At 40.5% G+C, this 25,041-nt stretch overlaps 2 protein-coding genes across 4 annotated transcripts in view; one reads left to right on the top strand and one right to left on the bottom strand.

The window, feature by feature from the left end:
- Nucleotides 1-1,769: 1,769 nt before the first annotated feature.
- terf2ip (telomeric repeat binding factor 2, interacting protein) lies at nt 1,770-22,214 on the top strand. 2 transcript variants are annotated; one of them, XM_054783964.1, is made up of 9 exons: nt 1,770-1,824; nt 3,339-3,561; nt 3,857-4,002; nt 9,315-9,529; nt 9,647-9,772; nt 14,099-14,690; nt 14,771-14,856; nt 15,110-15,445; nt 16,311-22,214. In XM_054783964.1, exons 2-9 carry the CDS (start codon nt 3,356-3,358, stop codon nt 16,530-16,532), a joined length of 1,929 nt encoding a protein of 642 aa, XP_054639939.1. In that variant the 5' UTR covers nt 1,770-1,824; nt 3,339-3,355; the 3' UTR covers nt 16,533-22,214. The 2 variants fall into 2 exon arrangements, with proteins under 2 accessions (XP_054639939.1, XP_054639940.1); XM_054783965.1 differs by lacking the exon at nt 1,770-1,824 and adding an exon at nt 2,228-2,316.
- The window catches only part of iffo2b (intermediate filament family orphan 2b), a 37,447-nt gene continuing 29,929 nt past the window's right edge, over nt 17,524-25,041 (bottom strand). Inside the window, exons 6-8 of one of the 2 annotated variants that reach the window (XM_054783967.1) lie at nt 23,289-23,460; nt 23,098-23,196; nt 17,524-20,004 (exon numbers count right to left, since the gene is read on the bottom strand). In XM_054783967.1, coding sequence (XP_054639942.1) covers nt 19,771-20,004; nt 23,098-23,196; nt 23,289-23,460 — 505 coding nt within the window. In that variant the 3' untranslated portion in view covers nt 17,524-19,770. Of the gene's footprint in view, nt 20,005-23,097; nt 23,197-23,288; nt 23,491-25,041 lie in introns of both variants that reach the window. The other variant, XM_054783966.1, reaches the window with a different exon arrangement.

The raw sequence follows: 25,041 nt of genomic DNA, 5'->3' as shown, positions 1-25,041 counted from the left end.
TTCTTGGGCTATTTTATTGAACCACTGTGTTGTACTCTATCACACATATGTTGCAATCACATGCAATGTTACTCTTTAAACCAAAACAGAAGCCTTCTTGTAATTCCACCCAATGTCCCAGTGCATCCTCAGGGAGGGGCGCACTGGGCCTGAATCCCCCCACGAGATCCGTCATCAGAGCACGGAAGAGGTCAAGGCCATGTATGTGATCCTGCAGCCAAAGATTGAACAAGATAAGATTGTTTTAGTCGCAGCAAAAGAGCCAGAATGACTGGTTATTCAGCAAACACAAGCTGGACGCGTGCACTTGGCTTTATCCTGCTAAGACAATGTTCACAGTACCTAGGATACTAGACTTACGCCAAAAATGCGTTTTGTTGTTATGCTTGCAGGGCACTTCCTGGTTCGCATATTGTGTGATGATGTAAGATGACAGGCCATGCAGCAAAAAAATGTCATCGATTAACTCCACAAGATGGCAGTAGATGCATTTGAAGTATCATGAGCGAGTCACTGTGCACTGTAAAATTTTAGTCCCGAAACTCATGCGTGTTACACTACGTGTACTGTTGTTTACAATTAACATGAACATGGCAATATATTGAAGCCGGCAAAATTTATTTATTTATTTCTTGATTGATTTATTATTGTCCCAGGCCTAGTGTCCACAAGACATTTATTTTCTGAACAAGACATCTTGTCATGTTTTAACCTTGCCAGGTCTTGTGACACCCCTCAACATTTCATTTTTTCTCATTACATTAAGGCTTGTTGATCTTTTTGTTAATTTTGTTTCTAGAATGTGCTGCGGTCCAATAAAAAACGCACCACAGGCTACAAATGACACCTGGGCCACACTTTGGAAACCCTAAAGTTGAGCAATTAAAGTATGCTTATTTTAAATAAACTTGATTTGATCTTTCAACCAAGCTGCCCCTTTGTGTCATGTATCTTTAAAATGATAGGGAAAGATATACATTTTGGGGGTGTTTTTGGTATTTTTATTTGTTAATTTTTTGGTTTAGTTGTTGAGAGCAGGCTACTTCCGGGTCCATTGTGAAAACGTATGGAAAGGACCGTGCCATTGGCATTCTGGAGTGAGGAGAACAGTTCTGCAGTTCTAATGTGACTTCAACGGCCAAGTTAAATTTCTTTAACTATCTGTACTTTTACCAAAGTTAAATGGGAAGCTAAAACAATACTAATAGCTACTAGCTGGCATACAAGGTTGAACCGTTAGCAAAAATAATTATGCTATTTGGTCCCTCCTTATCTTAACCACTTCCTGGTTCACAGAGGTGAAACCAGTTGAACCGTACCAATTTTGATTCTCCGGCGGGGGGAATATTGTAACTGAAATGTCTAAAAGAGAAGATAAGGTCTAGTATATGTGAAAATGCCCATGTACCCTTATTTGTGTTTCCATGATAGTTAGTAGGCTAATTTGTGAATGGAGTCGTCAGAATGATATAGACTGGACTCTACCATTTGCATTCTGCGGCCATTGGGTAATTTATTCATGCGCATTGTGCACCAAAATATAGCCTCTTGACTTCTTGTGCGTTGATATAATAAATATATGTTTAAAATACCAATTAAAAACATAAAAACGTATAATTAATTCATTTAACTTTTCATACTTTTCAACTTTGCGCAACTTTTTCCAGTCGGTGTTCCACAAAACTGTGTAATGTCTCCATCTGCAGGAAGATGCTTCAGAGCCAAACTAAACACTGATTGCAATGTGGTCCTCTCTGATGATGGAGAGAGGCAAATAAGTGCATGTCAGATGTTCATCATGTGGATAGAATACGTCTGTTGTTTGTAAGTCAACACTTCAGTCCTTTTCATTTCACACAACCTTTTCTGCAAATGAATAAACATGCACATTGGTGGTGGTCTTGTTGTTTTAGCTGCTTGAGAGACAATAGAGGCCAATAGAAATAATGCTGCTGTCAGGCTTGTGAGGGAGGCAGGGTTAAGGAGGTGGTGTAATAAACACACCGTCCCTATTCCTTCCCACGGTCAAGGCCATGGTCAAGGTCTTTAAAGACTGCAACCGCAAAGACTTTATTCATGCAACAAAATGTAAAATAAAAATGGGCATTTACAGACAAACAGTATACCTGTTCTCACTACAGTATCAGGTTTTAGTATTACACATTGGTGTAATTTCAGCGTGACAAACACGGGGGGCAGCAATGATATTTTAACCTATACAACGTTTGGATACTACACTAGAATACACGAAGAAGAACCATATCCGGAAGCAAGACCGGAAGTGTGTACGGGTTTGGCTCTCCAGCGGGAAAAAAGGTAAACACTCCAACTTTAGCAGTGTTTAACATAAAATAAGATCACTGTTTTGATAGTGGATATCATAACACTGCTATTACACGGTCTTTTAAACGTACAGGTACCAACGAGATGTAGGTAATGTTTGCAAAGTCAAGTCAGCGTTAAAAACGTCATCCTCTTTTGAAGTTATGAAGATAGCTTATGCCAGGGGTCACCAACGTTTTTCCTTGTGAGAGCTACTTTTACAAAATTAAAATGGCCAAGAGCTACTCATTTTTGTAACATTTATTTTCAGAGCTTATTTTAAACCCAAAAAAAGCGAATATGCTTGCTTTACCAGAACATTAACAAAATGCTGGTGTCCACAACTCACATTATGTATGTATGTATGTATGTATGTACTTTATGTATTTCAGAATGCATTTCTTTCTACTGTTCTTTCATTATTAACCAAAAACCTGAATGAAAAGCAGGCTTGCGGGCACCTCATGTGGTCGTGGGGGGCTACCTGGTGCCCGCGGGCACCACGTTGGTGACCCCTGGCTTATTCTAATTTGCTGATATGAAGGTATGTAAAGTTGATAAGTATCCTTGAAAATGCTTTACGCCAAAGTTCGAAGCGCTTGAAAGTGAATACCTGTAGTATAAACAACACAACAAATAGCTATGTGAGTAACCACACACGCCTTGACAAACTGGTGAGGAAGGCAGGCTCTGTCATTGGCACTGAGCTGGACAGCCTGACATCTGTGGCAGAGTAAAGGACACCGAGGAGGCTCCTTTCCATCATGGTCAACCACCATCATCTCCCGACAGAAGAGCAGTTTTAGTGGCAGCTTACTATTACTGTCCTGCGCCACTGATAGAATGAGCTGATCATTCCTCCCCCACTCCGTGCGGCTTTTCAACCACACAACAAAGATATATATAATGTGACTGACTGTTAGTTTGGTAAATGTTGAAATAAAAAAAATATATATATTTTCCCGGCGCTTAAATGTCTTTACAACACAATACTCAACTTACTACATCTCTTCCAGGTGACGTTTCATGAAGAATGGCGTCCAACATTTCACCTGTTCTCTTCATGACTGTGGAGGGTGAACCCATGAATTTCTATGTGCGACCAGGACCAGTCAAAAGGGAACTCCAGCCTCTCATCAAAGCTGGGGGAGGAATGACGTGCAATGTCCAGAAGCCGGGATGCATTTTGCTGATAGACTCTGAGGAAAAAGGCACCTTTAGTGAGAATACGGCTCACTGGTGAGTGTAAGAATGGAATCATTACATTACTTTTTTAGCATTTCAGAATGAAACCGTATTCAAACTCTTGTTTTAAATTGCCTTTTTTAACACGGAAAGGAACCTTGAATGGAATGGAACCTTGTGGAATTCCACATAATACATATAATTATATATAAATGTAAATAGAAATACATAATACTGTACTTTTTAATCACGCTCACTAGGGATGAACAAGTGCCATTGACACAAGTGTGTTGTTTTTTTGCAAAGGGTAATCATAGATATTAAGGTGTGATAATATTTTCCACATTAGGTACGTGTCCGTCCAGTACATCCACGATTGTGTGAAGAAAGCCGAGCAGCTGAACATCGAGGACTACAGACTAAATCCTGAAAATGTCCTGCAACGCTCTGCTTCAAGATCCAATCAGGTCAGGAGGTCTCCTGCAACTACTGTAGGTATGACACAAAATTCCTAATAAAACCAATGCTAACTAGTAGGGGTGTCACGAGATCTCGAGAGATGAAAATGTGACGATATTTCTCGTTTAAAGAAAAGCTTTCTCGCGGGAAGAGGGCAACCAGAAGTTTAGCAGACTGTGAGCTATGGCAACTCTACTGTGAATGATAATGCATGTAATATGGAAGGCAGGATTAGAAGCACACATTAGCTGTACACACGCTATAATCCTTGCAATCCTACTTGCACTCGATGTGTGACTGTTTTTTTTGTTGTTGGAGTTCGACAGCTACCGCTGTGTTAATGTCCGTAGCAGACCATGCACACGGGAAGCGACGAGCGTCTTTGACCAGCTAGGATAGCGTACTGATTAGCATCCTTTCTGCTCATTGGTCGATAAATAAAAACTCCCGCTGATTGGTCATCATCTGGGCGACAGCAAGCCAGCGTGTGCATGAACATGCACGTACACAAACTTCCAAATGCACCAATTTTGCATTTCGCTTGGCTGGACAGTGACATGCGATAATCGCCCTATTGCACAGGTTCCATTGCAAATGAATGGAGTAGAGGTGATGTCGCCTCCCGTGTGTGGCGCCCATAATGGGCGGTAGGTGACAAACCACTGCGATTGGCGAAAGTCATCGCCAACGCGAAGCAAACCATGCACACGGGAGGCAACGAGCAGCTGTGACCAGCTACACGGGTGAGCGACGTGTTCACATCCAGAGCGAATTGTATGAGTCTCCCACGGTTTGGATTGGCTGTCTTGTTAGTACCGGACCTTGCTAGAATAGAAGATAAACGTACATAAATGTCTGTGTAAATGAATGTAAACTTATCGATATGTTTACTCTGGCACCAACAAGTTCCCATATTCTCTTTTTAGAAATGTCAAATAGCTCCAGGAAATCTGACACAGGAAGTATAGCGTACTGATTAGCATCCTGTCTGCTCATTGACACAAACTCCAGTATGAGGAATGTGTGAAGCTGAGCGCTGTCTACTGCACTGCTGTTGCGTTCCTCATGAAAGGAAAAGCAAGGTGGTGTGCTATTATCAAGAGGTGTGCTGTCACATTGCTAAGATATGGTCCTCGTTGCCAAAGTGGAAAAAACTGTTTTAAAAAACCTGCTGTAAACGATGGACTCGCAATGTCCAGCGAGCTTTGCAGTCACAATTATTTAGCACGACAAGCTCTACCACAAATGTACAAGGAAGACTGACAGACAGTTACTCTGCCTGATGGAGTTGACAGGTTCGTGTTCTTGGCACAAAATAAGACATGCTTGTGTCTTGCAAAAATGTTTACCTAAAGAATACTACTGTTCAATTTATAGTATTTTTGAGTTGCTGACATTTTGAAATTTCCTCTCAAACCGGGCATTTCTTCATGTTTTGTTCTTTTGTTATTAGCTGAGGATTTGAGCATAGCTAAAGGTTTGTTATAAAAAAGATTATTTGACTTTTTCTGAAATTTTTTTAATTAGATGGCCTCGTGGTTAACATGTTGGCCACAAAGTCAAGAGATCGGCAAGACCTGGGTTCGGAATCTCCATTGGGCATCTCTGTGTGGAGTTTGCATGTTCTCCCCGTGCGTGTGTGGGTTTTCTCCGGGTACTCCGGTTTTCTCCTGCATTCCAAAAACATGCATGTTAGGTTAATCGGCGACTCTCAATTGTCCATAGGTATGAATGTGAGTGTGAATGATTGTTTGTCTATATGTGCCCTGCGATTGGCTGGCGACCAGTCCAGGGTGTACCCTGCTTCTTGCCCCCAGTCAGCTGGGATAGGCTCCAGCATACCCCCGCGATCATAATGAGGATAAGCGGCATAGAAAATGGATGGATGGATGGATATTTCAAAAAGAGAATGGAGTACTTTATTTTAGCTGCTATTTTCAGATAAGATTTTTTATGTGCATCTTGCATGAAGCTTTAAAATTAAAAAAAAACATCCTCATGTTCAGTATTTTAATAAAACAACCTGACACGCATATTTGGCTTTGATTTTATCTAAACTCACTTTGCTTTAAAAATCTCGGGATACACAGACCCTTTCCAAAAAATTAGAATATCATGGAAAAGTTGTTTAATTTCCATAATTCCATTCAAAAAGTTAAACTTTCATAGATTATAGATTCAGGGCCCACAATTTAAACGATTTCAAGTATTTATTTGTTTATTTTTACATAATTTGGGCTTCCAGCTCATTAAACCCACGAAAACAGGAATTCAAAAAATTTGAATACTGTGAAGAAATCAGCCCAAATTTTGCAGGGCATGAATGTTTTAAACTGAGTGTCACACACTAATCATCTACTAAACTCAAATCACCTGCACAGGCCTTCCCAGGTGTCATTAAATTGCTTCATTTTGGTTCAACTGTCTCAGTTTGGTTCAATATGGGGAAGACGGCAGACATGACAACTGGCCAGAAGACCATCATTGATACCCTCCATAGGATGGGTAAGCCACAAAAGTTCATAGCTAAGGAGGCTGGTTGTTCACAGAGTGCTGTGTCCAAGCACATCAATGGAAAGTCTAGAGGAAGGACAAAATGTGGCAGGAGAAGATGCACCAGCAAAAGAGATGACCGTGGGCTTCAGCGGATTATCAAACAGGGAAGATTCAAGAATCTGGCAGAGATCCAGAAAGAGTGGAATGAGGCGGGAGTCACAGCTTCAAAAACCACCACATTCAGACGCATCCGGGAGATGGGCTACAACTGTGGGGTTCCTCGGGTCAAGCCACTTCTGAACCTGAGCCAACGTAGGAAGCGTCTCCACTGGGCCAAGGAGAAGAAGGCCTGGACTGTTGGCCAGTGGTCCAAGGTCCTCTTTTCCGATGAAAGTAAAGTGTGCCTTTCATTTGGGAATCAAGGTCCAAGGGTTTGGAGGAAGACGGGTGAGGAACAGAACCCAAGCTGCCTGAGGTCCAGTGTGAAATATCCACAGTCCGTCATGATTTGGGGTGCAATGTCCGGTGCAGGTGTTGGTAAACTCTGCTTTCTTAAATCCAAGGTCACCGCAACGGGCTACCAGAATGTTTTAGAGGACTTCATGATTCCTTCTGCTGAGGATCTGTATGGAGATGCAGATTTCATCTTCCAGCAGGACCTGGCCCCTGCCCATACCGCCAGAAGCACCAAAACCTGGTTTGATGCCCATGCCATCACAGTGCTTGACTGGCCAGCCAACTCACCGGACCTAAACCCCATTATGGGGTATTCTCAAGAGGAAAATGAGGGGGACCAGACCCAACAACAAAGAAGAGCTGACAGCAAGCATCAAGGAAATCTGGGCTTCCATAACTCCCAGGCAATGCCACAGGCTGATTGCTTCAATGCCACGTCGCATCGAGGCAGTGATTAAGGCAAAGGGATTCCCAACCAAGTATTGAAGATTGACATATCGTTTTGAAAGTAACATATTTTGATTGATTTGATGTGATCCTAATTTCTTTCTTTTTTTTCCTGCAAAAACTGAGAAGTAAATGGTGATTTCTTGACAGTATTCTAATTTTTTGAATTCCTGTTTTCGTGGGTTTTATGAGCTGGAAGCCCAAATTACGTAAAAATAAACAAATAAAGACTTGAAATCGTTTAAATTTTGGGCCCTGAATCTATAATCTATGGAAGTTTAACTTTTTGAATGGAATTATGGAAATTAAACAACTTTTCAATGACATTCAAATTTTTTGGAAAGGGTCTGTATATCGTATATCTACAGTATATTCAACCTAAATGTATCGGATATGAGTTTTGGTGTGTATATATACATATGTATATGTGTGTTTGTGTGTGTGCGTGTGTTTGTTTTCCTCCTTTCTCTCTACTAAACAGGCTGGATGAGGGTTCACTTGACACCTTGGTGCGGTGGTTCTATAGCGGAATAAACGGAGTGAGTGAACCCTCATGTCAGTCATTCAGTCTCTTTGTCCCAGTGGGTGAGAGGCGAGTGTGCACTCGCAAGCTGTGTGTGTTGTCTGCTACGCAATCGAATACTTTGTTCATGCCTGTTGTGTGTAAAACACGATGCGATGTCATTTTCAGCCTGTTTGTGCATCATCATTTTATGACATGAAAAGGTTTGACAAAGACATAAATAAATAATACAAAACGGTGGAACTTAAATTTCAGCTGCCATGATTCCCGAAGTATAACACCTCAACTTTGACCACACTCTGACAAAACGTTACACGTCATTAAATGTAAACAGCGTGTTCCACACATAATGTTGCAAGTGAATCAAGGAAGTGTAGATGCTGATGTGTGCACTGACACACAATGTGAACCTCAGAGTATTTTGGGTTATTACAGCTTATTTCTTTGTTTTTTGTCAGTATTCAGACAATAACTAACGATTATTAAAGCATTAAAGTCTTCAATTGCGTAGAAAAGCAATTTTGTTTACAGAGATTTCATACTGCATTTTGTTTTAATTGTGTTTTTTATTTTTTATTGTTTATTTATTTATTTGTTCAGACAGGGTCTATTTTGATTGTTTTTGGTTATAATTGTGATTTTTATTTAAGTGTAATTTTTGCTAAAAGAGATTGAGAGTATATTGTCATTGTTGTTTTCTTTTTTATTTGATTCAATTTATCATGTTTGTTACAGTGTACTTACATTATTATGTCATACATTATTGTGTTAATGAAAAAATGATCTCAAAATAATGACAATAATATTGTTTATTAGCAATAATAGGACAATTATAATCCAGCAAAATTTCTTATTGTGACTGGCCCAATTATTATGATATATTAGTGGTTAATTTGATCTCAAATAATGTTGACAATATTGTTTATATAATAATTTGAAGGCCAATAAACATTTCAAAATGCACCTGTATTGTTTTGTGAGCCAGTTAAATTAAAAAGTCTGTTTCTCCAATCATATTTTCTCATTGTACTTTTCTAGAAAAATAATGTCTCATCTTGTCTTAAAACAAAACAAGTCGTTCTCCTGGAGCCAATCTTGTGTATCATCTCGTCTCGTGATGTGAATGTCTCTTAACACCCCTACTAGCTAGTATACACCTCAAGTCAAAGCTTTAATTGAGCAAAATAGCATTTAACAGATTTATGGATCCCCCCAATGATCAAAGGCAATGAAGTCAAGCAATGATGTGTTAATTATCTCATGTCATTGCCTTTAAGTGAGCAATCACTATTCTATGATGTCTTCCCCCTGCTGTGCCCTAGTAGGCATATTTGCATGGCATTGCTGTGATTGTTCTGTGATGTATTGTTTCTAGTTGATGGAACTGCAGTACTTGAGTTGAGGGTTTTTGTTTTATTCTCGTCAGGCAGGCAGGCGTACACCCCCGACGACGACGCTGCCATTCTGAGCTACATCAGCCAGCGAAAGTCAGAAATTAAAGGGAACCGCCTTTGGCAGCAGATGGAAAAGGAGCACGTGACCAGTCACCCTTGGCAGTCAATGAAGGCCCATTATCGAAGTCACCTGGTTCAGAAGCAATCAGAAACTGAAGGGGTGGAAACACCTGGAGAAGACACCAAGGTGATTCACCTGGGAGAGACATACTGTCATTCTTCTGTATCACCACTAGGGCGTGTATAACATGATAACACAAGTAGTGATGTAAAGTATGACTGTTTCTCACCTTCCTGGTTGAAGGAAGATGACAAAGCCGAAGTGACTGAACATCCTCCTTGTGAAGTAGATGATGAACCCCCTCTTCCTCAAACACAGACTGAGCCAGAACACCTTATGCAGACTCTCTCAAGTGAGGATCTCACACAGGTATGCTTAAAATAGCTCACTCTAATTTCATTCTCATTCAGTAACGGTTCGATTCGTATCATGATTCAAGAACGATATTGGTTCATTTAGAACGGTACGATCCGAAACGATTGAGTAACTTTTTAGCCAAAAATTCAACCAGTGTGACTGTGAAATAAATACCTGTTTACTGGACAGTGTAGGCGAGGTTTCCTAGATTCCTGTTGTTTTTTGTAAGGGAATCAGACATAAATTCATTATGGATATAAACAAGTAAACAAAATTACAGTTTTGGCCTAGTCTATAAACATGCTGGCGAGACCTGAGGGTTCTGCAGAGCTGACGTCACCTTGCGCTGCCGGGAACACCTCAGGTGGTCCCTGGGCGGTCAGCGTTGTGTGAAATCCCATGGTGCCTTAGGAGAGATTTGTCGTGTTGCCGTGGCATTTCACTTGACCTTTACATATCCTACAAACAGTGAGCGACTTATTTAGAACATCTCCTTCTTTACAAGAGCCTAAGTGTATCCACACACTGGACCGCAATTGTGGCTTAATTATTTCTCGCTCGCCAGCTTGTCCTCCGCCATGCTACGTTTCATTGTCTGATGGCGCGTGGCGCAGACGCAGAATTAATTGTAGCGTTTAACGTCTCTTTATCCTTAAAAGTGCTAAAAACACACATCCATATAAAGCCTGCTGTGCTTAAATCCAATGCTTTATTTCCTAGTATCGATGCAATCGATTGATTACCTTTTTAAGCAATGTTTAATGGATATATGTCGTCCGTAATGAAAACTTGCCAGACACAGGTTGATCATGTGTTGAAATCAAATAAATCGAGTAACGAAACAAACAAAAAATAAAATACTGTATATAGTAACATAATAGTAACCTAATAGTTGTAAAGTATTTGATATTGATGAAATTATCAAAATAAAAATATAACAAAATAAGAAATAAACAAAAGAATTAATAGAATGATTAAAAATCATCTGTAACGAGCCACACAACCCTTTTAGCCTTTCCCTTGTTTAAAGATGATTTTCAGAAAATTGTTAATTTATTTACGATTTTAACCGTTTGCAATGATAACCTGGCCTAGAAGCAGCTGTCATCCTGGCTGCAGTTGAATAAAAATAAATTTTAGGTGACTTAGAACACAGTTGGCTTGTAGACAAACGTGTTAATCAAAGGGAAAGTAATCATCAGTGATTCCCACTGGAGTGCAATCATTCTGTGGTGTTTGGGTTTGTTATTTTTATGTACGCTGTTTGGTGTCATAACAAACTGTGTGACATTACCACATGTTTTTAAACCAGGGGTCACCAACCCGTCGATCACGAGGTACTAGTCGATCTTTGGCACTTTGCCGGTCGATCACGAGAATATCAGAAAAACAATGTATTATTACATCAGTGCCCTCCCCTCCCGAAGACTGACCAACAGGCACGCTCAACATTAAGGCACAAATATAACTCAGATGTTCACCTCCAAAAAAACGCTGACAGTTGTAACGCAGCCCCTCTCCCCGTAACCACCATCGCTTTGCTTGCCCACAACAATGAGCCATCAAGGCAAATAGATTTGTAGTTTGCTCTACAGCTGAAGCCACAAGCCCGACCCCGATGAAGAGCCACAAAAGTAGGGGTGCCCAAAGTGCGGCCCAGGGGCCATTTGTGGACGGGGCTAAATTGCCATTGCATCACAGCAGAAAAAAAATCAAATTAAAAAAAATTGTAAAAATAGAGCAAAAGGCACAAGCAACCAATAATAACACAAAGCTTTGTATTTAAATACAAAGCTTTAAATATCTATCACCTTGTAATTTACTTTAAAAACCTTTCTACAAAATAAATTAATAAATAAATATGTATAATTGATTATACAGTATATATAATGGAATATATATATATATATATATATATATATATATATATATATATATATATATATATATATATATATATGTGTATATGTGTATATATACAGTATATGTATATGTATATATATATGTGTGTGTGTGTATATATATATGTATATATATGTGTATATATATGTGTATATATGTATATATATATGTGTGTGTGTGTGTGTGTGTGTGTGTGTGTGTGTATATATATATATATATATATATATATATATATATATGTGGTTTGAAACAGTGGTCACCAACATTTTGGAGCCCAAAATCTCTAGTCTCGGCCGTGAAGCTATATATATATATACTGTATGTCTATACCTATGTCTATATATAGATATACAGTAGACATATATACAGTAGGTCCCCAACTAACGAGCACAATTGGTTCCAGACGACCGTTCGCAAGATGATTTATTCTTAAGTCGGAGAAAAGGTAATATTACCAATGATATAGGTACTACATGTACGTGTATACAGACAGTATATGTGTATGTATGTAAATTTGAGTTTGGATGTAGTAGTAATATTAAACAAGGATAATTAATGAAAAAAAACTATTATAATAAAAATGATATAATAATACGTAATGATAAATGTTATTTACCTTTGAAGAGGAGTGGCCGAGCATACATCGTTGGTGGTAATGGTGGAGGAGGAGGAGATATTGAAAAAAGTAAAAATCATCTTCGTCGTTAGACTCTTCTAAAAGAGGTAGTGTTCTGTGGGTGGTGTAGAATTAAGCAGGCCTATTGACTCTTCATAAACTTTAATCACACGCTCTGTCCGGGTTGCATCATGCAACTCTTAGCCTTTCTCTCTCCTCTTTTCTCATCTTTCTCTCCTGTTGGTCCCATTAGCAGTGTCACAGTGCCCTCGAATGGTCAAGCATGTAGCAGTATAAATATTGCGTTATAGGGCAAAATACATGAAAATATAGACCAGTCGGCTTGTGTTTGTATCCGCGAATGTTCGCAAGTCGGATGTTCGTAAGTTGGGGATCTAGTGTACAAACTCCTGAACTAAATCTTAAGACCAGTTGATGGCCTTATATCTTCCATATACAGTATATATATATATATATATATACACAAACACTCCTGCGGAGCATCAAACATGGGACATTGAAAGGTGGAAAAAAGTTTTATTTTCTGATGAGGAAAAAATGTAACCTTGACGGTCCAGATGGCTTCCAACGTTCTTGGCATGACAAGGAGATCCCACCTGAGATGTTTTCTACCCGGCACAGTGGAGGGAGGGGTCCATCATGATCTGGGATGCTTTTTCATTCAGTGGAACACTGGAGCTTCAGGTGATGGAGGGTCGTCAAACGGCAGCTGCTTACGTGCAGGTGTTGCAGCGGGCATCCCTCATGACTGAGGGCTCTCGTCTGTGTGGTAACAGCTGGGTTTTTCAACAGGACAACGCTGCAGTTCACAATGCTCGCTTGACAAAGGTCTTCTTCAGGGAGAATAACATCACTCTTTTGGACCATCCTGCATGTTCCCCTCATTTTAATCCCATAGAGAACATTTGGGGATGGATGGCAAGGGAAGTTTATAAAAATGGCCATCAGTTCCAGACAGTTGATGCCCTTCGTGAAGCCATCTTCACCACTTGGAGCAATGTTCCCACTAGCCTCCTGGAAACACTCACATCAAGCATGCCCAAAGCAATTTTTGAAGTGATTAACAAGAACGGTGGAGCTAGTCATGACAGAGTATGTTTTTTTCTAGTTGGGAGAGTTTTTTTGTTATTTTTTTGAGCGATGGTCTTAAACTTTTGATCAGCTGATAAACAACCTATTTCAGTTTAATTGTTGTTTTCAATCAATTACTTTTTCAAAATGTTTTTTGTCTCACTCCCCCTTCTTGTTTGTGCATATTGTAGCTGTACTTAAAACCTCATTAAGATCCAAATGTGCAAAATGGAAATTCTAGCAATTTTTCAACTGGTCTTAAGATTTTGATCAGGAGTGTGTACAAAAGGTTGTCCAACAAAATATTAAGTTAAAATATTAAGTCCAGGCCTGTTTCATGAGTTTATTTTTTTCAATAATTCTGTTGGAGCATGGTTCAAAAGCAATGTCTGACGTTCATTGGTTAAATTTCATAGAATTTTTATTTATTATTACTTTTTTCAGATTCAAGTTATTTCTGTGACCATTGTGAGTTTTTCTTTCATTGAACGAATGTTACCAACAATTTTGTCCACGTGTGTATCAGGCGTGGATTTAGAGGGGGATGTGGGATTGTACACCAATCTTTTTAAGTTGGGTCCAAGTTTATCTGTGGCGGTTAATTTTTTGTGGAAAAGCTGCCACAAATAAATGAATGTAAGCGAAACACTGGTAATAGCATCAGCAGGTCTTCCGCGAGGTTTCATTTGTGAAAGTGTTTTTTGGTGACTTGACTGGCGTGTCCACAGATTGAGGACATACTCATTGAAAATGGACCACAAGATGCCGAAGAAGCTCTCCAGAAAGAGGAGATCTTGAACCCACTAGCAGACCAAAACAAGGAAGCGGCCACTGCAGAACACAAAACAGGCGACACCTTGCAGACCGAGGAGATCATTGTGCCTGAAACAGACCAGCCACAAGCACTGCCGCAAACTGGAAAAGCTCCGGAAGACAGAGAACCAGGCCAGTTAGAGCCTCAAAGCTACCCCCGCTTTCCAGCCAATCCGACAGGCACAGATGAAGAAGACGAACAGGTGGTCCAGCCTGTGCGCAAATCACGTTGCAGAAGGTTGGAGCTGGAGGATGAACCGTACAGCAAAAAGCTCCGATCAGCATCATCAGCATCATCAGCTGCAGTCAGGCCACAGCCATCCTCCCCTCAGACGCCCCGGAGGATCAGGTCTGCCACATCCACTCCAACGAAAGACACAGTGGAGGAGCCTCCTTCTAAGAGAGCAAAAGGAGAGCGTGCAGAAGCAGAATCAGCAGGACTAGAGAGTCAAGAAGAAGAGGAAGAACGGCTCGCTACCGCAGGACCATCACATGTCTCCAATGAGTGTAGGGCGCACTAAGCCATAAAAACATTCAAACCAAAAGATTTTAAGTTCTCCCATTGAATTTCTTTGTTCTGTTTGCAGGTGAATCAGAGCCAGGGAGGACAAAAGTGAAGACGCTGGGGACTCTTGCAATGGCGGCAAGGGAGTTTGAGTCCAGTGACATCGAGGTACACAGACACTTTAATGACCTGAAGAAAGTACACTCCAGTCAAGTTGTACATTCTTTTTGTTTACAATATATTTGAAATAAACGGTGTACAGTTACTGACTTCTAAGGCCTTTTACCTATTAATTCTGAGTAAATGTGTGAAGTTTAATAAAAAAAAAAAAAACTATTTAAATGGAGTAATGTGCTTCAATGTGACCTGCTCTCATCAGCCCTGAGGAAAAAGAATCACACATTGTCTTTCTTTCTCTCAGTCTGATGAGGAGCTTTTCCACACGCCCAGTGAAACTTCTTCTTTACCGACCGTCAGCTCTGTGAGCACAGCTGTAGACGGGTTTCCGGCCCAGCCCGACCCAGATCCTTCTGAGCAAGGACCCAGCACTCAGGGGAACACTCGAGAAGCCCAGCCTGCTTTGGAGCTGAGCCGAGTCGAGGCCGCCAAAGATCACCCCTTTAACTTTGAAGATGAGTCTCAGGAAGAGTACGAGGCTCAGCACGACCTGATCGAGGAAGAGGCGCTGTCCTTCAGTCAGGCCCAGTTAGAGGAGGACAAGCAGCGTATCGGAGAGCTGATGAAGCATACAAACCAGGTGTGTTTATCCTACACTGCTTGAATTATAAATCAAGTGCTTGAAATTGCTTGAAACTTTATTTTCTAAATGAGTAGCTTTCGCATTCATAGAGACTCAAATAAATGGCAAGTGTGTCCTATTAAATAAAGGCGATGGCTGTTATTCTTTATTATAACATCTCATACTAGTAGATGGCAGCGTAGACATTACAATATCGCTGTTAGATTATTGCTCCGTCTTTTATATTGCAGTTTTTCAGAAATGAATGAATAAATGATCACTGTTTCATGGTAGACTGTGGTCTATTCTAGTCAAAACATATTGAAATACAAGCGATATGTAGTATTCTGGTTGCTAGGCGGGGGTTATGGCATAAATCGTTGAGGCATTACCTTACATTACATTACCTTAACACTGCATGAAGTCATGAAGTCAGCTATGGCAAGTCTGACACGATAGTTTGGGGGGAAAAAAAGTTCAGAAAATCCATCCATCCATTTTCTATCCCGCTTCTCCTCATTAGGATTTGGAACAAAAAACTCCTTCCCTTTAATAGACCCATTGTAATAAATAATACATATGGTGGTTATTATTTTTGACTAAGTATTATTGTTTGTAGAAAAAAATTATATAGTTAAATCATATAAAATATGAACAAATGATCAGTGCCTTGTTTTCTCTGCAGCTGAGTACCTAGCCGCCCTGCTCACTAGGAGATATGACATCTTGCTGGAAGAATTATTCATGCATATGTGCTGGACATAAAATTGATTTTTCTCTTGAATATTGTTTGTCTGTATCATAATACGGTAGTGTATAAGATAAATTATTATTTTCATCTACCTGTAAATGTGCTGGAAAAGACCTCCCCTCCTCTTCCTAGGACTTGGTGTCTGTCACCAAAGCTTTGCTGAAGACCAGCGGCGACTTCTCTGCGGCCTCCCGTCTGCTTTTGGACCCCTCATCCGTCTCCGGACCGTTTTGGGATCGCTGTGACGACCGCCTCCTGCTCTCAGCAGACCCCACCGCCCGTCGGAAGCTGCAGAAAAAGCACGGCGAGGCCAGCTTGGCCAAACGGGTGGTGTTTCTCGAGTTAGAGCGTTGAAAATGTGTGGACGTGCCGCCCGTTTGTTCCTTTATAGGTAGGTGCTTTTTAAGCTGTTGTTGCTCCTTTGTAGGTAGGTGCTTTTTAAGCCGCTGTTGCTCCTTTATAGGTAGGTGCTTTTATCACTGAATGTGTTTTAACGTTAACTAGTTAATAATTTCAAACTGTTGAGCAATGTGAATGCTGAGAGATGCCAAATAAAAAGACAAAAGGACTAAAAAACTGGTTGATGCATCACATGTCCTAGCAATCCCTAGCCACTGTAAATACTGTGTACCTTCTTGGGGTTGTCTGCTTTTTTTTGTCCATGATTTTAAAAGTCCATCATTATGGAATTGATGTATCTTTGAGGGAGGGGAAAAAAATGTAGCAGCCTTTTTAACGCTCTCAGTATTCACACAATAAGATTGAGAGAAGGGATGTTTTTAATCCACTGTTTAATATCTCAGGTTACCCTGACATTGAGTACATTCATTATTTTTGCCCCAGACCCACATGAATACATTGCATGAATACGTCAACACATTTGACAAACAAATAAGCCAAAATAAAAGCAGAAAATGAAAAAAATGGATGGAACCTGTTTTGCCAAAAGAACAAAGCTGAGCCCACACAAGGTCATTAATGTTTTTTTACCCCCCTCATCATAGAGGTATTTAAGAACAAGCAACGTGTGCAGCGACACTGCACCGCAACAATCGTCAGTTGCTGCACTCATTTTAAAAATTTTAGTATAAAAAACAGTTTTTTAGTAAGAAACATTCACACATCCTTACAGAGGTTGCAGAAGCTGTTTAGTCAGTACATATAGTATATATCCCTGCATTTCAATATTTAAAATAGCACAGCTTTTATGTGGAAAAAAATGAACAATTTTTATTTAAAAAAATGTACCAAGCAGGCTGGTTTTAATTTAACATCAAAATAAAATGTATAACATGTACTTGTACATGCATACGTTGACATATACAATATGTATATGATGTATAGGTACTGTGAGCGGTATTCACTCTCGTCTGACATAACCCACAGTAATTAGTCATGGCAAGATAAAAAACAAAACAAATCTATGATTAATATCAACACTGGTTTCACTTTAAAAAAAAAGGCTTTCTTGCTCATATAAACATGCTGAAATGAACATTCTACTTAACAGAAAGCACTGACAAACAAAACAGTGACGTCTCTATTAACAAAAAGGCCTCTGGGGTATGCGATCACATGTTTGCAGCCCTAAATGAACAAATGAAGCCAGGGAAATAGAATGATATGCATTAAAAAAAAGCCTGCATAACACAAAGACAGTTTGGATGGAAGACCTCAAAATATGTCCTTTGGTTTTTTTTCTTTGTTTGGCTTTGATCGTATTCTGGATTTGTTTAATGTATAATGTTTTCTTCATTTATCAGTGTGCTGCACAAAGCGTGCGAGGCAAATGATGCACAGCCTGTTTCTGCTTCTGGAATAAGGCAAATTCTCAAGAATGGGGGGGAAAAAGCTAATTATACATGCTGTAGAAAAAACACCTGCTTTGGTTAAAAGGCTAACTATTGGTTTAAGGAGAAAACAACAAAGAAGACAAGCTAGTCGATATGCACAAGGCCGGCTACTTTGCATAGAACTTCAGTAGTGCACTGACTCATTAAAAAAAAAACGGTTGTCTGCTCTTTTCCTCTTTGCTCCTTCAGCATGGATGGAGCGTTTCCTTGGAAACCAACCTGGCAACATTTGTCTTGACCCTTCAACGTCCAAAAATCCCCTCTTTACTGTATACACCAACCAATATCTGCATATCTCTGTGGGTCACTACACCATTTGGCCCCAATGCAAGTGGACCCCAACAGCGAAATATTTGGATCCTCCCCAAAAGGTAATGCAAAGCTCCCTCTGACCAGGGGTGTCCAAAGTGCAAGCATTTGTGTAAATACAATTACTAAAAAAACAAACCAACAGCAAAAATAGGGGGAAAAAAAGCAAGGATTCATAATCCATCCATCCATCTTCTCCCGCTCATCTGAGATTGGCTTGCAGGGGTAGCAGCCTAAGCAGGGAGGCCCAAACTTCTCTCTCCCCGGCCACTTTGTCAAGCTCCTCCCGGTGGATCCCGATGCGTTCCCAGGCCAGTTGGGAGACATAGTCTCTCCAACGTGTCCTGGGTCTTCACCGAGGCCTTCTACCGGTCGGACTTGCCCTGAACACCTCCCCAGGGAGGCGTCCCGGAGGCATCCTGAACAGACACCCAAGCCACCTCATCTGGCTCCTCTCAATGCGGGGGACTAATGGTTCTACTCCGAGTCTCTCCCGGATGACGGTGCTTCTCACCTTATCTCTAAGGGAGAGCCCAGTCACCCTACGGAGAAAACTCATTTCGGCCGCTTGTACCCGCGATCTTGTCCTTTCGGTCACTACCCAAAGCTTCTGACCATAGATGAGGGTAAGAATGTAGATCGACCGGTAAATTGAGAGCTTTGCCTTTCGGCTCGGCTCTCTCTTCACCACAACGGACCGATGTAGAGTCCGCATCAAGATGCATAATACAAGATGTTGAAATGTTGATGCTAATAACAAAAACAGCCTGCATGTCAGGCTGTTTTTTTTTCCTTAAACGACTATCTGATTGGTTTTAACCAATTTGACTAAAATATAATATTTTTTGTATCTTTTGATTTTGCAGTATGCGGCCCTCTGTAGAAAATGTTTGTACACCCCTTCTCTACACAGATGCCGATTTTACACAAGTGTCCTGCCAAATGGCCACGTCAAAGTCCTAACAATAGGTTCGGGACTTATCCACCAGCAATTTCCTTAACCGTGTGGTTTCACACAGCGACACCTGCAATCAGATAATGAGATTACATCAGTGCCAGCTGCCGTTGTTATCCAACACAACGGGGCAGGAGAAGTGTGAAGCCTCATACCCCTGACTTGGCTTCACGGCAATCCTGCCTCTGTTACAGCTCAGATACGACACTTCTCAATAAAGGAGGAATATTTGCAAGCCCTCCATTTCTTGTTCATGCCGTTTATACAGAACAGCGAGTAGAGTACATCGTTTTCACGTCAAATGTGACGTATACTGTAGCTCTTGGAATACCCAGCGAGGAAGACGAGAGGAAAAGAGCACCCCTTTCTTTTTAATGAACCCCCATCACAACCACCAACGCTGTCTAAAAAGCACCAATTTTGTGAGCCCGCCCCAGTGAGCAAAGACCACCATAATTTTCAAGCAAAGCAGTCATCAACTAACGGGGACTTCGGCGTCTGCGTCCTTGTCCGAAATCTCGTCCTGGATCTCATCGGTGTTCCCTGAGTCGCTGCTGGCCACCGAGCTGAACGACGGCGAACTCCTGCCTCCTTTAATCATGCGCCGGCACGTCTCCATCTGCACATCCAGGCCTCTCTTCATGCTGCACATCTCCATGTACTCATGCAGGTGTCTGTTCATGTCACTCTTGGCCGTGGCCAGCTCCATCTGCCAGAAAGAAAATACATTAGTCAAGGATAGGGGAGCCATTTAAATCGTTTCAGTCATTATAATCATCCATCCATCCATTTTCTATGCCACTTATCCTAATTAGGGTCATAGTTTCTGACTTCGGGCGAGAGGTGGGGTACACCCTGGACTGGTCGCCAGCCAATCGCAGGGCACATATAGACAAACAATCATTCACAGTCACATTCATACCTATGAACAATTTAGAGTCTCCAATTAACCTAACATGCATGTTTTTGGAATGTGGGAGGAAACCGGAGTACCCGGAGAAAACCCACACACGCACGGGGAGAACATGCAAACTCCACACAGAGATGCCCAGCGGAGATTCGAATGCAGATCTTACCGATCTCCAGATTGTGTGGCCTGTGTGACTGTGTACTAACCACTCATCCACCGTGCGGCCTCATCATACTCATCATAATCATTTGTCAGTTAATTGCTAAAATATTTTGTATTTTGAATGGTGGCCTTGGCATTCACATTAGCTAGGCAATTGATTTGTGGATTATAGAATTTTAATAGCAGTTGTACATGTTTTACAGTGGCGCCTTCATGCGTCAAATGCCAATTAGATCAAAGCACATGTGTAGTTTGTTCAGGGGGGTTACTTTTCTCTGTCTCAGATGATTTATCCCAATTTTTTGTTTATATGTTTTTTTAGCTTCATGTTTGCATCAGCTTGGCAGTTGATATGTTGAAGATTTTTAATAATAATAATTACAATACATTACATACAGGAAAGATTTTATCCAAATCTCATTTGTTGGATATTTTTAGGCCTTGCATCCATAATAGCAAGTTGATTGATTTTTTTTTTAGGCCTTTTGTGTTTAGTAATAGCAATACCGCAAATTCCGGTGTGTAAGCCGCTACTTTGTTCTTAAAGTTTGAACTCTACGGCTTATTATAACTATTAGGTTTGAAAACACCCCGTGTTCTAACGTTGATGATCTGTTGAACTCTTATACACATACAAGTGTTGTAAATGTTTTGGATACCATTGCTCCTGTCAGGGTTAGAATGGTTAAAAGTAAGCAAAAGGCGCCATTGAGAAAAGAAGAGTCTGTCACGGCACAGAAAAGGGAGTGGCGGACGGAAATGGAGCAGGTCAAAGCTCCAGGTTCATTATGAGGTTTAAAAAGAAAAACTACGTGTTTTCAACCAAGCCTTGCGTAGAACAATGGAGAGTTATTTTTTGAAATCATCACCAACTGTAGTAACAACTCTCGTGTACTGTTTGCTCCAGTTAACAGATTAACAAACCCTCCAGTTTCACTGCCCGTACAACTCATTTCTACATCTAAGTGCAATGAGTTTGCAACATTCTTTCATGACAAAGTTCAAGGCATACAAAATTAAATCATTTCCACAACACAAATAACTACGTACAGTATTCTGCAGCCAGCTGTTTGCTCAGACGAAATGCATTATAGGAAAATGTTTTTTTTTTCATTTTAAACTCACACTGGTACATGTTTGTATATTTCCGAGGTACACCTTTTGAGTGGTAAGTTGCAGTGTGATTAGTTTGGTGTTCTTCATTAAATGACACCATGAGTCAGATTGTTGTACAGTTATATATACTGACCTTCTGTAGTTTCCAATGGGTTGACAGGCTTGTTGTGAGAGTGATTTGCCATTTTATGACGTGGACATGTGCGTCTTATATATGTACAAATCTCGGTTTTCCTCTAAATGTAGTGCACCGGAATTAAAGGTATTTGTGGAATCAATATCTGAAGAATTTTAATAATACTAATAAAAACAAATTAAAATAATGATGCAATTTATTTATACAATGCTTCCCAAATAGTCAAATGACCTTCCAGTCTTATTTACTAGGCAATTACTCAATGACTATATAAATTGATAAGGTATTTTTTTAATATATATACAGTGGACCCCCGGTTAACGTAAAAAATTTACGCCATTATTTTGCCTCGGTTTGAGTACATTTTCCAGTTAGTGTACAATATGCCGTGTGTCTTATGTTATTAATAAACTGCATGAATCCAACTGTTCGTAATGTACTTTTATCACAAAACGCCGTTGTTAGCATCCTATTAGCTTGCCACTACATGGAAACAGGAACACACAGCTGTGTCGCCCGTCCATGATGCCATCAGTGGTTGACTCTCAAAAATGTTAACACTGAACACGTTTTTATAGTTTTACAATTACAGTTTTACATGCGTAAAACAATGCATATCTAAACGCATATAAATGAGGAATAAAAGGGATAAATTAACATTTAAGGTTACTTTTACTTTGATTGAAGACGTAACTGTTTCCAAAGACACGACGTGGCAGCGAGAACAACACGGACACCACCGTTTGTATTTTGTAATTTGTTATTTCTTGAATTCAATAGTTTTTCTCATGTTCTTTATCAAAATGCTGGCACTTGCAACTTTCTTTGGCTCCGTTTTGCTTTATTGAGGTGAGTAACACTATTGAATTGAAGAAATAACTCATGGCAAAACAGGAAGGTGATGTCCGTGTGGTGTCTCACTGCCATATTGTGTCTTTGGGAAATGTCAGGTCAAGAATCATGTCTTCCGTGAAGGTCAAAATAACCTTATATGTTCATTTATATGTATTTATAATCATTTTGAGTTGTTTTATGCATGTAAAACTATAATTATAAAGCTATAAAAAATGTTTTGTGTAAACATTTTGGGCTTTTTGGAACAGATGAATTGGATTTACATTATTTCTTATGGGAAAAATTTATTTGGTTAGTCTAGGTTTCGGTTAGAGTCAAACCTTCTGGAATGGATTAATGACACTAACCAAGGTTCCACTGTATTTTAATGTATGTGAAATGTTGTGAGCTCCTGTTTCCCTGCCAGTATTGTGATAATGCTACCCTAAGCTAGAGGATGTTGCTTGACTGTAGCGATGTGGTTGAAACTGAATCAACACCACCACTGCTGGTCACAGCCAAGTGGTGCACTCCTTTTTGACTTGACTGATTTGACACACGATTAATCAACAGTCAGTTCCACACAATGAACAATTAATCGATTAACTGTTTACTGTAATGTCTAACGCAGATTGAAGGGCTACCTCAATCTGTCCAATGGTTTCCTGGTATTCCTTCTCTCTGTTCTTAAAGAGCGACTCTGTCTCATCAATGAGGCTGCCCAGACTTCTGTCATGGGAATCCTTGGAGAGAACAGCACAGAGGTTAGGGTTAGGGTTACCAATCATCCTCATTATTTTTTTTGGTCAGGGTTTCAAATACAGTTCACTCTCACCGGTTCAGTGCTTTCGCTGACACCGTCACCTGGGAATGCGTTGGTGCAAGGCGGTGCTGTGAAGCTACACGGCACATTGTAGTTTGTAAAGTCCTCCCACAGCAGCAGTGTCTCCTCGTTCTCCTCCCACGTTAGACTGTCACAATCGTCGTCTAGCTCGAAGGTCTCACGCCTGGCAACAGAGGAGTTATCTGAACAGTGTCTGCGTGGGAAACGGGACAAAAAGAGAGGAAAGAAAGAAAGAAAACTAGTAATGCAGCCACAAGGTTAAGCAAAGGTTGCAAGCAAAGAAGAAAGAAGTACACCCACAAGAAGAGGAAAGTTCGGGATTAGTAAATGCTCTGCTAATGTTAGAAGCCATCAAAGAAAGCGGATCCCAATGCAAAAATTTCAGCGGAAATGCTACCTTTTGCTAACCTCTAGACCGGATTGTGTGACACTTGTTGCACTTCTATTTACTATTAAATGGAAATGCTAAAAATGCTACTTTGCTGTCGTACTTGTCAACGGGCAAAATCAGAAGCAAGTAAATAAGATAAAAACGCTAACAGCAAGCATGCTAGCAATGGCCCCACACCGGCCATGTGCCAAAGTGCAAGATGGCAACTTACAGTACAGTACAGTACAGGAACCCATACAGATTATACCTCACGTCTGTTTTCAAAAAGCTACTCAAACTAGGTAAAATGCTAACATGCCAACATTATAACAAAATAGCAATTGGAATACAAAAAGCACTAAGGCAGACCAATAAGGATTACACATGCCCTGCTACCAGAAACTATTTGAAAATACTCTTGGATTATGGATGAAATGCTAACTTGCTAACAATTAATATGCAAACATAAAGCAAAATAACAGCTTGAAGACAGGAAGCAGAATTGCAGGTCAGTAAGAATTTTACATCATGCACTTTAGTCATATCCTACAGTATTTCACAAGAGACTGTATGAAATGCTCACCTCAGCAAGCTAACACTTGCTATCTCATATCAGAAAGCATAAGGCATACTGATTAGAATTTTACATCATTCCCTTTAACAGTTGAGATTGTACCATAAAACAAGATAGCAACTAAGTACAGAAAGCAATTTCATAAATATATTTGAATGCAGCTTTAACATGTCATTCAAAGGGAACCTATTATGCTTTTCCTCTTTTCGGACTTCCTTATATGGGCATGCCCAGGCAAACGCTGTAGGCATGCCCTCCCCCCACTCTGCTTCGCTCTGCTCTGTTGACCATGTTACCACGTATGGCTCCCAGGAAATGTTTGTTCGGGTGTGCCTGAAGAGGCAAGCATCAGGCAGAAGTGGTTGGAGTTGCTGATTCCCGGCCAGCAAGAGAAAAATATGCTCATCTGTCAACGGCACTTCACACGGGATTGTTTTGTGAACCTGGGCCAATGCGAAGCTGGACTATACGCCAAACTGTTGTGAAGTCCGACGCCTTTCCAACATTACTTAGTCGTGTTGAGGTCTCACGACAGCAAGATGTAAGTAACGATTTATCAGCGTCCTAACTGTGTTTATTTTGTGTAAGTAATTGGACAACAGGGATTCAGCAGCTATCCGGAAGTCCTCGGGAGCGCTTGGGAGTGTGACCCAGCACAGTGGAGTGGGCTCGGCGGGAGGCGTACCTGGAGGAAGGCCGGGGGTGACGTGAATTACACAGACCGTTTGGGCGGGATGCAGAAAACACTGCTGGAAGAGGTGCAGAGTTTGAAAAATCTAGAAAGCTTGCTGTGCAGGTTA

Source organism: Dunckerocampus dactyliophorus, chromosome 8 (assembly GCF_027744805.1).
Source record: "Dunckerocampus dactyliophorus isolate RoL2022-P2 chromosome 8, RoL_Ddac_1.1, whole genome shotgun sequence".
In the NCBI taxonomy this organism is placed as follows: Eukaryota; Metazoa; Chordata; class Actinopteri; order Syngnathiformes; family Syngnathidae; genus Dunckerocampus; species Dunckerocampus dactyliophorus.
This window is presented reverse-complemented; position numbering and strand designations above follow the sequence as displayed.

Excerpts from the sequence above, each read along its gene's own strand:
- terf2ip (XM_054783964.1), top strand. The coding sequence starts at position 3,356 with ATGGCGTCCAACATTTCACCTGTTCTCTTCATGACTGTGGAGGGTGAA. Across the intron at positions 3,562-3,856 it reads AGTGAGAATACGGCTCACTG|GTACGTGTCCGTCCAGTACA; the intron begins GTGAGTGTAAGA and ends TTTCCACATTAG. Across the intron at positions 15,446-16,310 it reads TGATGAAGCATACAAACCAG|GACTTGGTGTCTGTCACCAA; the intron begins GTGTGTTTATCC and ends TCCTCTTCCTAG.